This window comes from Vigna umbellata, chromosome 11 (genome assembly GCF_029865625.1).
Source record: "Vigna umbellata cultivar VRB3 chromosome 11, Vumbellata_1.0, whole genome shotgun sequence".
NCBI lineage: Eukaryota > Viridiplantae > Streptophyta > Magnoliopsida > Fabales > Fabaceae > Vigna > Vigna umbellata.
The window spans coordinates 2,905,156-2,921,747 of NC_142175.1; the positions used below are offsets into that span (position 1 = coordinate 2,905,156).

The 16,592-nt window shown below is 33.8% G+C and overlaps 2 protein-coding genes across 2 annotated transcripts; both read left to right on the plus strand.

Annotated features, from left to right (window-relative positions):
- Positions 1-640: 640 nt before the first annotated feature.
- On the plus strand, positions 641-3,502 carry LOC124846991 (laccase-7-like). Its single transcript, XM_047324371.2, has 6 exons — positions 641-761; positions 841-992; positions 1,553-1,797; positions 1,919-2,047; positions 2,151-3,116; positions 3,201-3,502. The coding sequence occupies exons 1-6, from the start codon at positions 678-680 to the stop codon at positions 3,329-3,331; spliced, it is 1,707 nt and encodes a 568-aa protein (XP_047180327.1). The 5' UTR covers positions 641-677; the 3' UTR covers positions 3,332-3,502.
- A 7,403-nt stretch (positions 3,503-10,905) lies between these two features.
- Positions 10,906-15,329, plus strand: LOC148190764 (laccase-7-like). The gene is made up of 6 exons (XM_088102291.1): positions 10,906-11,032; positions 11,240-11,391; positions 12,980-13,224; positions 13,581-13,709; positions 13,974-14,930; positions 15,057-15,329. Exons 1-6 carry the CDS (start codon positions 10,940-10,942, stop codon positions 15,182-15,184), a joined length of 1,704 nt encoding a protein of 567 aa, XP_087958417.1. The 5' UTR covers positions 10,906-10,939; the 3' UTR covers positions 15,185-15,329.
- The last annotated feature ends 1,263 nt before the right edge of the window (positions 15,330-16,592 follow it).

Consider the following 16,592-nt stretch of genomic DNA (forward strand, 5'->3'; position numbering starts at 1 on the left):
TTTACAAGAAAAAGCACATAAATAACTTGTCGTAACTAAACTGGCCTCATTTGGCCGTACATATATCAACAGTAGTGTTCTGTTCCCCTTCACTCTGAACATCTTTGAATGATTGAAGCTCGCATTCTGACTTTCGTTACCATGCTGACTAGTATTAATTAATCTCAAGCACGTCACCCAGTTCAATGAACAAATCTACTTAGAAATTGTTTCTGTAATGACTTGTATTACCTTAACTACCATGTCAATATATCAATTTTTTTAAAAACGTGATAAAATGAAAATATGGTGCACTTTCATATCGAGTAGTAATAAATAATGGTATAATCGGTTTTCCTTACCATATATAGTCAGAAACAGCAAGCACATTTAAATATCCTGTTTAGGTCAAAGTTCTAAAATATTGACGAATCGTGATCACATAATATTAGTGTACAGATTTTTTACGCTAATTCGTCATAAAAAAGTTCATCCAACTCCTCATCCGACGAAAATTCAACTGCTTTTGGTTCTATCAAAGAAAACCTTTGCAAATATTCCCACCACAACAAGAAAAACGTAATTTTTTTGAATAGTCAAACTCAGGTCTAATCTATATATATTAAACTCGTATTCGTTGTACAGCATATTCAAAACCATTCTTTCATTTCGTTAAGCTAAGCTAATATTATCACAAAATGAAACGTTTTGTGTTTTGGGTTTTTGCTCTTTTGCTAGCTTCTTCATTGGCTCATGCTGCGATTGTGGAACACACTTTCAATGTATGATGAGTTTGTTCCGTTCTTTTCATTTCATGGGATAGTATGCATTAATTTACTAATGTTTTGTGCTGTTATGTAGGTGGAAGACATATCTGTACAACGCTTGTGTCGTCAACAAGTGATCACTGCCGTTAATGGAACCCTACCAGGACCTACAATTAACGCTCGAGAGGGTGATACCGTTGTTGTTCATGTCTTCAACAAATCACCCTACAATCTTACTATTCATTGGTAAGAAAATTCTTCTCTCTCTCGATGATCAAGTAAAACCATAGAAAACATATATTAAACAAACAAAACGAGGTTGGGCTTAACAATTATTTAAATAATGACTTGGGACATCTGCTTTATATATGTTTATATATGCACTCTTATATAGCCGTTAAATTTTGTTCTTTTTTTCTTTCTTATTAATGAAAAGTAGAGATGTCAAAGTTATTATCTTAAAGTAACGCGAAAAGTTGACTTATTGGTTCACTCTTGAGAAAACAGCAATTTAGTACTGACGTTGTCTATTCTCAACCTGCCCAAAAATGAAAAGTAATAAGTATTTTTTATTTTATATAAGTAGTTACACTGTACTGAAATATCTTTTTAATTTTTTAAAGATTAATATACATAATTAAAAAAATATAGTTTTAAATATAAACATGTGAGAATTATGGAGGTTATAGATATCAATATATAAGAAAGAAATGGTTTAAAACATTTAAAAATACTATAGAATTTTTAAGTCTATATAGAGAAAAATAATATAATTAATATGGAAATGTTCATATTTCTAATTGCAGGCACGGAATTCTTCAATTTTTAACCCCATGGTCAGACGGTCCTGAATTTGTAACTCAATGCCCAATACATTCTGGCAGCAGTTACACATACAAATTTAACCTAACGGGACAAGAAGGGACACTTTGGTGGCATGCACACTCCTCTTTTCTACGTGCTACAGTCTATGGTGCCCTTTTCATTCGCCCTCGACAAGGACACTCCTACCCTTTTCCTAAAGTTTACCAAGAACTCCCAGTACTGCTTGGTACTCATTCCTTTCAATTTTTTTCCCGAATTTAAGAAAAAAAAAATTCCTCTCATTGAGTATGATTTGTCATATACAAACAAGTTTATTTTAAATATGCCACTATTTTGAAAATTTGCAGGTGAGTGGTGGAATGCTAATGTTGTAGAGGTTGAGCACAATGCAACGGAGTCCCAAGAGGCGCCAATCCCGTCTGATGCGTATACAATCAACGGTTTACCCAGCGATCTATATAACTGCTCTCAGGATGGTAACTCCAATATTTCAATCCATTTCAGAGATGTAAAGCAAATAATTTGGTTCATCTTTCATTCTATTGTGTTCTATTTTTTATAACCATGTCATAAATTCAGGAACGTACCAGGTGAAAGTGAAACAAGGAAAAACCTACATGCTTCGCGTCATCAACGCTGCACTCAATACGCAACACTTCTTCCAGGTAGCGAACCACACGTTAACAGTGGTAGCCATCGACGCTGCCTACACCAATCACTACGACACCGACGTTCTAGTGCTCGCTCCGGGTCAAACCGTCGATGTCCTCCTCAGAACAAACCAGAGCGTCGGTTCTTATTACATGGCTTTCAGCCCATACCATTCCGCTCCTCTTATAGAAATCAACGCCAACATTACCCGAGGTCTGATCATTTACGACGGTAACACGTCAGCAAAGCCCGTCATGCCGGACCTTCCCGCTCAGACCGACACCGAAAAAGCCCACAGGTTCTACACTAACATCACGGGCCTGGCAGGTGGACCCCACTGGATCCCCGTGCCACGCCACGTGGACGAGCACATGTTCATCACTTTCGGGATTGGCTTCACGGTTTGCAACAATTTCTCAGGAGGCTGCTCGGAGTCCACGCGTCCACTTTCTGCCAACATGAACAACGAGTCCTTCGTCCTGCCACGTGGCAGAGGGGTATCGATGCTTGAAGCGTTTTACGGAAACAACGTCGATGGGGTGTACACTAGGGATTTTCCAAATCGGCCTCCGGTTGAGTTTGACTATACCAACCCAAACATAACGACTGAGATGCCGTTTGCCTTCCAAATCGCACCGAAATCAACGAAGGTGAAGACGTTGAAGTTCAATTCGACGGTTGAGATTGTGCTTCAGAACACCGCCATCATTACGACGGAGAACCACCCCATGCACATTCACGGTTTTAACTTCCATGTTTTGGCTCAAGGGTTTGGGAATTACAACGCCACCAGAGACGAACCCAAGTTCAATTTTTTGAACCCTCAAATACGTAACACTATTTCTGTGCCCGTGGGAGGATGGTCCGTCATTAGATTCCAAGCAAATAATCCAGGTTCGTTAATTTCTTTCATCAAATAATCAATTTTAAATTTATGAATTAATATTTTCTAATTAAATATAATTAAATATTTCGTAGGTGTTTGGCTTGTTCATTGCCATTTGGAGACGCATCTGCCATGGGGGCTAGCCATGGCTTTCGAGGTTGAGAATGGACCCACTCCTTCGTTGTCAGTGCCCGCACCTCCTGCTGATCTTCCTAAGTGCTAAACAAAAACGTGCATTGGTCAATGTTTATAGGATTACTATTTTGTAATATACATTTCTAATTTCATTTTCTTTATTGAGAAAAATAAAGTGTAATACACCATCAAAGTTGGGCTATTCTTTCAACCCTGTGACTTGATACCCAATTACTCTTAAAATAACACGTTAATCTCCCATTTATTTCTTTAATTGTTTTCTCGTGCGTTGTCTTATTTTTCCTTTTAACATAGTCCCTACCGACATAATATTTACACAATAAAATAGTTTATTTTTTAGTGACTTTAACTTTTTTTTTTCGAAGTGTTAAATTTGCCTTTTCCTTTCGAACGTGAATTAAAAACAACACTAATAGTGCTCGATAGTTAATTCTTCGCAAATAGTTCTGTTTAGTTTGAAGAACCATATATAATAGTTGAGGAATGTAAATTGTGAAAAAAATTAATTTATCTCCAGAAATTAATCAAGAGTCTATACCCTTTTCATAGTTGCCATTTTTTATTTTTAAACATGAAATTGGAAATACAGGGCTGCCAAAATACTAGATTAGTTTTTATAATATGCAACACTCAATTATGTCGTACTTGTCAAAACTAATTAATGACTGCCGGGTCAGTTTGCGTAATTTTCAACCGCTATGAATTTTTTAACAGATAGTTTCAATAGAATTTAAATTATTTGTTGTAAGAATTTCGTAAAAACTTATATAATATAATTAAAAACAAGATTGGTTATATTTACACAAAAAATGAACAAATATTTATATTATATCCTTAAATTAGTATCACAGTTTTAAGCAAATTGAATATATATTATGAAAAAAGTTGTCAATAATATAAAACATGTTCTTATAAAAACTATCGTTGTTATTAAAATATATACGTATATAAAATGACTAAGTATAGTCATAAAAAGATTATCTCGGTTGCCTTGTAATTTATATATACGTATATAACTTGACCTGACAAATAGCCTAACATTCGCCTTTGTTAATTTATTTTTCCCTTGGAATGTTAATTTGTTTCAATTGTTCAAAAGCACCCATATTCTGACTTTCATTATAGAATACTTACTAACCAAAAGCTTGTTGATACGTCTGCGCATACATTACGTTTACTAAATTACAACTTGATTATGTTCAGTAATTAAACATCAACAAACACGCAAGGTAAAGCTCGGCAATTTTCAAAATCATGAAAACTAAAATAATCAGATAAATCACGGTTAAAATGGATTATTAGAAAAGAAAACAAAAATTTGAAAAACATTTGTAACGACATTAAATCCTTTACAAATTGTGATGGATTATGTGATAATATTATTACTTTAGTCATGACACATGAATAATAAATATTTTTGAAAATAAAAAACTAATTTGCCGCGAACATCTAACAGAAAATTAGAGTTATCAAAAAGGGTAACCCGCACTAGTGCAAAAAGGATTTTAGACATCTGTTATTTTGGGCTTTTAACGTCTGATCTCTGTCCGACGTCTATATGGGTGACGTTAATGAGACGTCGGACCTTTTAGGTCAGACGTCTCTATAGACGTCCGACCTATATAGGTCCGACATCTATATAGATGTCCGATCCATACAGGTTAGACGTCTCTGAGGTTGCTCCTGACTCATGGTGATTCAAGTTTGCAACTTTATATTTTAGTTGAAGAGAATGTATTGTACATTTTTTTTATTGGATGGTTTTAGAAACGTAGTGGAGGGAATTGGAGGAGTACAAAACGCAAGAAATCGCCGCCATAGAACGCCGCCTAAAGACACGAGAATAACTGCACCAAAACCCAACGAAAACACATTTTAATCGGTTCAAATGAAAGATAATGCATCAAAGACTAATGTAATCGGAGTAAAATTAATTTAAAACGGGGCAAAAGTGAGAAAACGAACCTGAAAAACGTAACGCGTAGAGAGAAAAACCGACGAAGATGATGAACAATGAGTGCGTGTAACGGCTGTCTCGTGTTCACGGTGTTTTAATGCCAAAATTTAGACGTCGGTTCCCCCAATTAACAGACGTCTAAAGTGCTTTAGAAGTAGGAGTGGCGGGATCAGACGTCTAAATAGAGTAAAAAAGTGACTTTTTAAATTTCTGGATTTAGGGTTTAGACGTCGGTTCTCCCAATTAACAGACGTCTAAAGTGCTTCAGAAGTCGGAGTGGCGGGATCAGACGTCTAAATGGAGTCAAAAAGTGACTTTTTAAATTTCTGGATTTAGGGTTTAGACGTCGGTTTCCCAATTAACAGACGTCTAAAGTGCTTCAGAAGTCGAAGTGGCGGGATCAGACGTCTAAATGGAGTCAAAAAGTGACTTTTAAATTTCTGGATTTAGGGTTTAGACGTCGGTCCCCAATTTTTCGTTTAGTTTTGGCGTCTATTCGGGGGAGTCGACGTATATGAGTATTTAGACGTCGGACCCTTCCATAACCGACGTCTAAATAGTTGTTTTATTTACGAAAAATGCCACCGGTCATTTTTTACGTTGGATATTCGAGGGTCAGACGTCTAAATGGAGTCAAAAAGTGACTTTTAAATTTCTGGATTTAGGGTTTAGACGTCGGTCCCCAATTTTTCGTTTAGTTTTGGCGTCTATTCGGGGGAGTCGACGTATATGAGTATTTAGACGTCGGACCCTTCCATAACCGACGTCTAAATAGTTGTTTTATTTACGAAAAATGCCACCGGTCATTTTTTACGTTGGATATTCGAGGGTCAGACGTCTAAAGGGTGACGTTAAAGGTCTTTTTTGCACTAGTGTCGGTCCAATTCGGCGCGGTCCACCACGGGTTGGTCACTTAGTGAACCAACTCAACCCGACTCATTTATTAGCAAGTTGAAAAAATTCAAATCCGGCTCGACCCACTACGGGTTGGTGGGTTAAACGGGTTGACTCACTAGCTCACTTAATTATAAATTTTTTTAAAATAAAAAAAATATAATTTTTTTAATTCAAATCTAAATAAATTTCACTCTAAAATGATATTAAACTTCAAAAACAATTAAAACAAGTATCATACAATCCAAGCATAATCCAAAAACAAACACAAAAGGCAAACAAATAAGTTTTTAACATTGATAATTTTTGAATCACTTGTCCATTTATAATATTATAATCTTGAATAGATAAATCTATAATATTTTTCTCTCTTGAAACATCTTTTTCTTTATTCTCATCTACAATATAATAAAAAATATGTAATTAATAATATCGAAACACAAAATAATAAATAATTAAATTAAATTAGGCGGGTTGGTGAGTCAACCCGGCTCACCATGCATTCAACCTGGATGAGCGGGGTTGAAAACTAGTCCGCATAAAAAAAATTACATTTTTTTCAAACCCAACCTGACCCGACCCCGTGGTGGGCTGGGTTAGCTCGCGGGTTACAACTCATTTTGACAACACTAGAAAAAACAATAATTTTAGTAATGAAAATTGATGGCCAATAAACTCCAGGTTGAAAAGTCTGATAAAAGAAATCATCATAAATATTTTGAAAACAAATCATTGATAACACCTAATCACACTACCAAAAATCAAGTAAATTGTAGTTCTTGTTATTTTATGATGTGACTGTTATTACATAGTCGAAGAGGTACTCTCCAAAGATTTCAACTCCATGAACTTCTTCAACCTTTGCGTCTGTAAAAAAATTATGACGTTTAAGTCAATCTCAAACATCAGCATACTATTAACTGTAATTAATGAGAACACAAATAAAGTATCTCAACGATTGTGCTATTTATAATATAAAATTTATTATATTTGTAGGCCCTTATGAAGATGGACTTAGGCTTAGGCCTTGTGGCCCATTTACCTTGTGTAGAGTAGTTAGTACATCATTAGTTCTGATAAACTAGTAGGTAATTGGTCAAACTATTTAGTGGTAGTCGCCATACAAGTTGAACCTATTTGGATGCAGGCAATTGGGATGTATTTTGTGTCATATCGTCTTAGGACGAGACCACAAATATGGTCGAGGGGTACTCGGCCATGTACAGTACATCAGCCCCCTAGTCTTTTCATGACATGTTAAAGGCATCCAAAGAGCTTTAGAGAACAATAGTATTCAGTATTCAGTAGTTATCTTGCAAATTTTTGCAAAGAAAATTTATAAATCTTTAATTGGTTGTGACCTTATAGTTATAATAACCCCCAACCTCGAGAAGTGTAACGAGGTTGTAATGATTTAGTGTTAGAGCTAATGTGGTGAGGAAGGTGCAGAGGCATATTGACAAAGTTACACATGAAATGATGTGTTGCTTGCAAGGATAAGAGTCACGACTCTTGAGCATTTTAACCTAATTCGTTTGGCCTATTTGGGTAGGAGGCAACAGTTACAAAAACTGTTATAAATAAAGGCCTCATTCGACCTAATTAACCACCAAGTTTAAAAAAAATTGATTTGAGGTTGCCATTTGTGTGAAAAGTGTGCTACAAAATACAAAAAAAAGCAAGCATTACGTATGATCAAAATTTGTCGAAAACATCAAAATTCCGTCAGTAACAACTTTTTTCGATGGATTTTCGACATCAAAATATGTCGGTAAAAATGCAGTTGATAATATTTACTGATGGAAATTTATAACCATCGGTAATTACCAAAGGAAAATCCATTAGTAAATTCTGTATGTAAATACTGTAATTTGATTCATCTTCTTCCTCCTTTCTCTCCTTCTTCTCCTTTCTTTTAGCTTTTCATTATTTTTATTTGTGCATGGTGACTCCCATGATGAAACTTAGACCAATCAAGCAAGGTTCCATTTTTACAATGAACCAATTCCAATCTCCCAGCAAAAGAAGGCCTTTGAAGATGAGGTCAAGTAGTTGAAGACCTGACGGACTAGGTGCCTCAAATCCAAGAAAAAAAGTTAAGAACAGGTAGAATGAAATAAAGGAATAGAAAAAGGCCTTAAAGAAAGAACTAGAAGAGGAGAAGCAAGGCTGAGCAATATTAGAGGCTGACGTGGTTGAGCTATAGAAATGCATTCTTACTTAGCATACCAAAGAATTTAAAAAGACCATCCACTAGGATTAGTTCCTCTATCAAGAGGTTCTCTTCCAAATATGTAAGATTCAACATGAACAAATCTTTAAAGGTCGACTGTTGGATGTTGATGAGATAGTGGTCGCTAAGGCAACCCAAAATGAAGCTGTGGCAAAAGATGTTGGTGAAAAATTTTGAGGAGAGACCTTTAGAGTGATTCCTTTAGTTGTCATTAATCCAATGGTCGAGGATGATGATCATTGTGACAATGGAGCTGATGAGTATATTAGCTTGAAAGAATTGTGGTTTTGGTTTTGCTTCTTTTTTTTCTATGGGTGACCGAGTAGTTAGGCCACTAATGATGTAATGAAATTCTCAATCAATTCCCAATCAATGAAATGACCTCTCTTGACAACCCTGTGTTTTTCTATCATGACTTGTCTTTTTCTTCATACTTTTAGTGGATGCATGTATGACCGAGTACTTTGTTTTTGCCGCATAATGACCATGTTGAAGTAAGAGGTTGAACTTTGCATGTTGTTAAGGTTTCAACCAAGACTCCCTTGGCAAGTGATAGAAAATTATATGGAATGTTTAACTAGAACTGCATTGGTAGGCAATAGAGAACTGAATGGAAATTCAATCAGGACCACCTTGATAGATAACAAACTACATGGAAGGTTCGACTAGAACTATCTTGGTAGGCAACAGAGAACTGCTTAATAATCTACCAAGTCACTTACTGATAGTCACTATACGAGCCGGACCTGTTTGGGTGCATAGACATATTTAGTAGTCACAAAAAAATATAATATAACAGTTTCAAATAAACCACTACAATAACCACCATTTATCAAACTATATATAAAGTAACATCATATGTACATAATGACGGTTAAAATTGTCATAACTTTTATTAGTAAAAAACATTAGTAATGTAAGTAGCAACATTTTTAAAAGTCCATATTCTAATTTTATTACGACATTTTTAACCATCATAACTTAATTATTATATTATTTATAATTATTGACCTACATTTATTTATAATTTTATAATTTAATAAAGTTTGTTTCTAATTGAAATAAATAAAGAAAAAAAAATATATATATATATATATTATAAATTTGATTTAGAAGATTTGAAGTTTTTATTTGATTATGCATCAACAATTTTCTTGCACATGATAAACTTTCAAAATAACATCTTTTATTGTTAAACATTTCCAACATGCACATTTAGGGGGTGGCAAAAATGTTGGGCGAGACTAACTAGACCACTTAAGCAAATGCACATCAAAATATTGTTGCGATACATTACCTATACAATTTTTCCTTTATCATTTTCTCTTTTTTATCTTCAAGAGAACTTTGTTTTCTTTTTTAAACTTTCAATCTTAGCTTCTTCTCAGCCATCTGTCCAAATTAGTCTTGATTGCATGGTTTATAGTGTATTAGACGATTCAACCTTGTACCTTCTATATATGTATTACGAACTTGCTTTTATCACTTAAATACACAAAATACACATTAGAACTTCAAGAAACGTCTAAGCAGTTATAAAACATCATTAACACTTAGTTCATAGATGGTTTATCAAGTTGTCTAGTGAATTTCTTCATTTTATAAGTAATTATTATATTTAGTTATTTATTTTATTTAATTAATTTATATTTTTTATAGACTAGAAAAACATTAAACAGTTTAGTAAAACAACTTAATTATTTGATTAGTATGTTAGTCATAAATTTATGTATTTGGCAAAATATATTTGTTATAGTTGATTCAAATCGTTTTCAAGTACAGATTGTGAAACCTGTATAATAGAAACAACTTAAAAAAAAATAATAATCACATTACATCAATTCTTCCACACAATCGGTTAAGACTCGTAAAAAGTCTCTGATTTTTTATATTGATAACATCTACATCGATTATCTAAATAATATTCAATGTAAAAAATAATGGATGTGTTAAAAGTAATTTCTCTTGTAGTATTTTCTTTTTTTTTTTGTTCTACTTTTTATTCCCTTAATTTCACACTTGGGCAAGGAGATTGGTTAAGTGTAAGATATTCTACGACTGGTAAATTTGAATCTTTGTTCATATTATTTTGAATTAATAAAAGGAAAACTTTATATATATATATATATATATATATATATATATATATATATATATATATATATATATATATATATATATATATATATATATACACACACACACACGTGTGTGTGTGTAAAAGTTAAACTTCTCAAAACATCCAAACTTTAACCGAAAGAAAACGAGGGTGGTGTTATTTTATCCAAGTCAGAGTCAGGAGGTCATTAATCAAAATTTCCGGTTAGATGATCAAAACAAGTTATTGACCAAGTTGTATTGTTATTTCCCACTGCGGATGCTTCTGACCGCGAACCTAAAGATTCATGATTAGCATAATGACGATGATTTGCCTCTAATGTGGAGAAAATTCAAATGCTTATGTCAATAATATCCATATGCAATATCATAATTACATATACTGCAAAAACACGTAATATGGTGCTAAATTCAATCCTTCTTTCTCTATATATACACTTACAATTTTACCTATATGCTTACTTCTTTAGACCATGAAGCGTTTTCTGTTTACTTTGGCCTCGGCTTTTGCTCTTTTCCTAGCTTCTTCCTGCGTTTCTGCTGCTGTAGTTGAACACACTTTCAATGTATGAGTTCATAATTCTTCTCTTTTTCTTTCGTTAGAAGAAAATCATGTAGCTTTCTTTCTCTTAAATGTTTTCAGTGAAAAATCTGAATGAGAAATATATATCTTATACACAGCCTTGTATCTTGATTAAAATTTAAAATTATTCAGTAATGTCATTTTAATTTTCTTTATCTATCTCATTTTATTAAAATTTCATTGATTGCAGATTGGTAACCTGACTGTGTCACGGGTGTGCAATCAGCGTGTGATTACAGCAGTTAATGGAAGCCTACCTGGGCCAACGATTAACGTTGAAGAGGGTGACACTCTTGTGGTTCATGCAATTAACGATTCACCTTACAATATTACCCTTCATTGGTAAAATTTTCCACCTCAATAAAATCATTCCTCTTACACACATTTACGTGGAATAAAATTTACCTATAACATTAACCTTTTTTCCTGTTAAATGTATGGATTGGAAGTATACTTCCATACATTTATTATACATAAGATTAATTTTATAATATATAAGTTTGTATAAATATCACTTTTTAAATTTATTTTATAAAATTGAATTTGTTAGAAGTTTTACATGGATTAGAAACAAAAACCACTTTACAAGAATAAATATAAATCTTATTTTACAAATTAATTTGGTAAAATTAGATTAAATTTAAAATTCATTTATTAATAAAGTTAAGTTTAAAAGTACTTTCCTTGACATAAGACAAAAAGTTAAAATCTATCTTTAGTGAAATTTTTGTTTGTTTGAAACTTCACTTATTAACATAGATAATATAAATAAATTTGTTAAAATTTAATTGAATTTAAATTTATTATTTGAACTTATTAAGTTCAAATTCATCCTTTAATCCTTACGGCATAGAATATTATATGGGACACCATTTTTTAACTCATTAGGGTTTTTTATTTGGTAATGTTTACAAGCAAATAACTACTCAGCACTTTAGATTATTCGGGTTGAAACCTTGGTCTTCACTTTTTTCTTTAATATATTTTATCCTATCTTAAAAAAAACATTAAGTTTTACGAAAAATGTACCTTTAATAAACAAAAATGATGAATTAAACTTTTTGATCAATTGTGTTTTTGAGTTGGAGATTTTTTGTTTATCATTAGTAAAAATAAAGGCACATCAATATTGAAGTTGACTAAAACGTTTATTCACGCGTAGGTTTAATAGCCAATTTAGTCCCCACTTTGGTTGAAAAATCTCAATTTAGTCCCTCGTTATAAAAGTGTTTTACATTAGTCCTAACTTTTAAAATAGTGGGTCAGATTGGTCCCTTTCGTTAAATATAAGTTAACGAAATTAATGGATGATGATGTGACACAGCTTAAAGCTGATGTGTTAGATTGGTCCCTCGTTAGCTTTAAGTTGTGTCACATCATCATCCATTAATTTTGTTAACTTATATTTAACAGAAAGGACCAATCTGACCCACTATTTTAAAAGTTAGGACTAATTCAAAACACTTTTATAACGAGGGACTAAATTGAGATTTTTCAACCAAAGTGAGGACTAAATTGGCTATTAAACCTTCACGCGTATGTATGTTTTTATACCGTAAATTGCAAGTCAAGTCAAGGTTTACTGTAGCAACTAAACTAAGAAAAACTGTCACATCACCCTATTAATTTGGTAAAATTAGATTTCTCTTTCCACCGGCCTGTGGTGACATATTTTCAATCATTTGAAAAACTAAATCCAAGGCAAAAAGACTCAGGTTTCTTCCAAATCTAACTCTTCTAGTTTCTAGTTGCAATTTTTCTATGTGGAAATGTGACTAACATTTCTGTTATAATGTTTTGACTAACCAAATATGTAACAAAATAATATTAATTATTGAACAACTATGGAGTTGGTGTCGTATTATTATTATTATATTATACGTGATGGGTAATTCTAAATGTTTAGGTATCTTTCATGATATATATGCAGGCATGGAATATTTCAACTTTTGAGTGCTTGGGCAGACGGTCCTGAATCTGTAACTCAGTGTCCAATACGTCCTGGTGAAAGGTATACCTATAAATATAACATAACAGGACAAGAAGGTACCCTTTGGTGGCATTCACACTCTTCTTTTCTACGTTCAACTGTTTATGGGGCTCTCATCATTCGCCCTCGAAAAGGAAACACATACCCTTTTCCTTCATTTTACCAAGAAATCCCTCTATTGATCGGTACTTTTCTTCTTTTACCTTTTTATTTACTTTAGTTAATCACTAAGCTATTCAAACTTTAATCTGAAATTCAAAATTTACTTTTAATCTTTTACATCTTAAGAGTATTTTTAAAAGAAAAACCCTAATGAATACGTATGTTAACTTGAGCTTGACTAGAATAAATTTTATTAAAGATAAAATTAATTTAAATTATATAAGTTAATGTAAATTTCATCTCAAAATCGATTTTGTAAAATTAAGTTAAAATTAAAATTCATTTCTTAAAAAAAAAAATACTTACTTTCAATCTTAAACCTAGTTTTGTGACTTTGATTAGGTTGTAATGACTAAAAAGGTTTGATGATTAATTGCAGGGGAGTGGTGGAATGCTAATGTTGTTGATGTGGAGAACGATGCACAGCAAACTGGTCTCGGTCCAGTTGAGTCAGATGCCTACACCATTAACGGCTTGCCCGGTGATTCTTACAACTGCTCTCAAAATCGTAAGTCAACTATTCACCATAATTTGGAAATCAAATATATCTCATACTATATCGAAACATTTTGAATGCGTGACGATCTTGTTTTCTTCAAAAAGTTAATTATCCACTAAGATATGACCGAGTCTAATACGTGAGAATTCACAGATTTGTCCACATCAATGTGTTCGTTTTTTCAAAACCTACTACTACTGGAGTTTAAATGTCAAATACAATGTACAGCTAAGAAAAGCAAATTGAATATAATTTGAAGTATGGTTTTTTCAGAGACATACCAAGTGCAGGTGAAGCATGGAAAAACCTATTTGCTACGCATCGTCAACGCTGCGCTCAATGAGCAACACTTTTTCATGATAGCCAATCACACATTCACAGTGGTAGCGATCGACGCTTCCTACACCAAACCCTACAACACCGATGTTATTGTTCTTGCGCCAGGCCAAACCGTGGATGCACTCATGACAGCAAACCAAACCCTAGCTTCTTACTACATGGTTTTCACCCCATACCACTCCAACCCCAACGTCGGAATCAACGCCAACATAACCCGAGGCTTGCTCGTTTACCACAATGCTACGTCGTCATCACCCGTCATGCCAAGCCTTCCGCCCCAAACAGACACACCCACGGTCCACAGGTTTTACACCAACATCACGGGCTTGGGCTACGGGCCCCACTGGGTCCCCGTGCCACGTCACGTCGACGAACACATGTTCGTAACTTTTGGAATCGGGTTAGACCACTGTAACGAGACCGGACCAAACGCGTGTAATGGGCTAAACTTTAGACTCTCCGCCAACATGAACAATGAGTCGTTTGTTTTGCCTAAGGGGCTTTCTATGATGGAGGCTATGTACCGAAATGTGAGTGGTGTTTACACAAGAGATTTTCCTAGTAATCCTCCGTTTGAGTTTAACTACACTGATCCAGCTTTGGAGACTAACGGTACGGACATAGCGTTTGCACCAAAATCAACTAAGGTGAAGACTTTGAGGTTCAACTCGACGGTGCAAGTTGTGCTTCAGAATACGGCTATACTGGCCAGGGAGAATCATCCCATTCACCTTCACAGCTTCAATTTCCATGTCTTGGCACAAGGGTTTGGGAATTATGATGCAAACGTTGACGAATCAAAGTTTAATTTGAATAATCCTCAGATTCGTAACACGATTGCAGTGCCGGTCGGAGGATGGGCCGTTATTAGATTCCAAGCAAATAATCCAGGTTTATTTATCTTTTCGTTAACTAAATTCATAATTATATTATAGCAAAAAAAATTATGTGGATGAACTTATGTGAATGGATTGTAATGACCAGAATTTGAAATTAAGTTTGTATATGGTGTGGCAGGTATGTGGCTTATGCACTGCCATTTGGAGACTCATTTGCCATGGGGGTTAGCGATGGCTTTTGAGGTTGAAAATGGACCTGAACCATGGAAGTTGCCTCCGCCACCAGCTGATTTGCCGCAGTGTTAAGTACAAAATGTACCGATAATTTAGTGCTCATAAATTAAAGTAGAAATAAGTGGTGATTTTATCATATGTATTATGTACAATGCCTTTTCGATAAGGTGAATCCGTAATTCAATTTGTTTGACCGCGAATAAATAAAGAGTTTGATAACGAGATAAAAGTTATTTTAATGATTCTCTAAGTTCATGCACACTCTAAAAATATTTTTTTTATGTGCAAGCCGTCCCAAACTATGATGCCTTTTGAAATCGCATTATATATTTCTGTTTTATAGCAAGTGAAACATATAAAAACAGACGTGGTAGTATTTTTGTATTTTTTTTTTAATTTTTATAGGTCTCGATGCTTCAGTTACAAAGAAATCAAAGTTTAATAGTTCGTCAAATTTCAAAATTATCACTAAGTACATACTTTTAAACTTTGGTTATTTGTAAAACCGAAAGATAATAGCCTTTAGGCTTCGATTTTACTAATAACTGAAACCTAAAAGTCTGTTTAGGGTTACTTTTCATGAAAGTTACAAGACATCAACTTCATTTTTGTAGTTTTCTCCTGCATTCCTCCACTACGAATCCATTGCACACCTTCTATAGTCACTGAACGCCTTTCATTTTGTGAAATCTTCCAACGAAACCCACTACACTTTCGCGTGAATGCCACAACCTCCATTACAGCTTCCTCTGCCTTCGTCTACACTCTATTGTTACGTTGAAGAGGTTCCTTATGTCCATTGTCGTCATTGAAGAGTTCCCGAGGACCTCCATCTCTCATTGAAGCCTACTTTTTACGCACCTCCATTCTCGTTGCTGCTCAACGTCGCTGATAGTGGTTTTTTGGTGTTTTTTTTTTTATGTTTTTGGTTTTTGGTTGAGTTCTACATGTTTTGCATACATTGACGTCTCTTTGGAAAATTTGTTTAGCTGTTGATTGACGTTGGTCCTTCTATGTCACTGTAGTCACATAAATCTAGTGCAACAGTGTAATTTCCATGGGAATTAAGAGCCAGAATCTAGTGATGCCATGAGTATCATAGCTAAGGAAAGCCATGGAGGAACAACACAATTGCTGAGTGGTTTTTGTGTTCTTTTTTATTAATGGTTTTATGCTTTGGGTTGGAAAACTTTTAGTTTTTAAAATATGGTTTAAGTGAGCCTGACTATTTCACTTACAAGTTAAATGGGTTTGAGGTGGGTTGAAGATCATGACCCGTAACCCACCACCAACACTTTATTAGTACTTCTTATCATTTTTATAAATTTTGTATTAAAATTTTTATTGTTTCTAATTATATAGGTTCACAATTTAATATTTTTAAGTATAGAACATTGTTCAATAATATTTAAATAGTTAAAATGTTTAATTTATTTGTTTATCAAGTTATATATGTTCATCTATTTTAGTTTTCAACTAC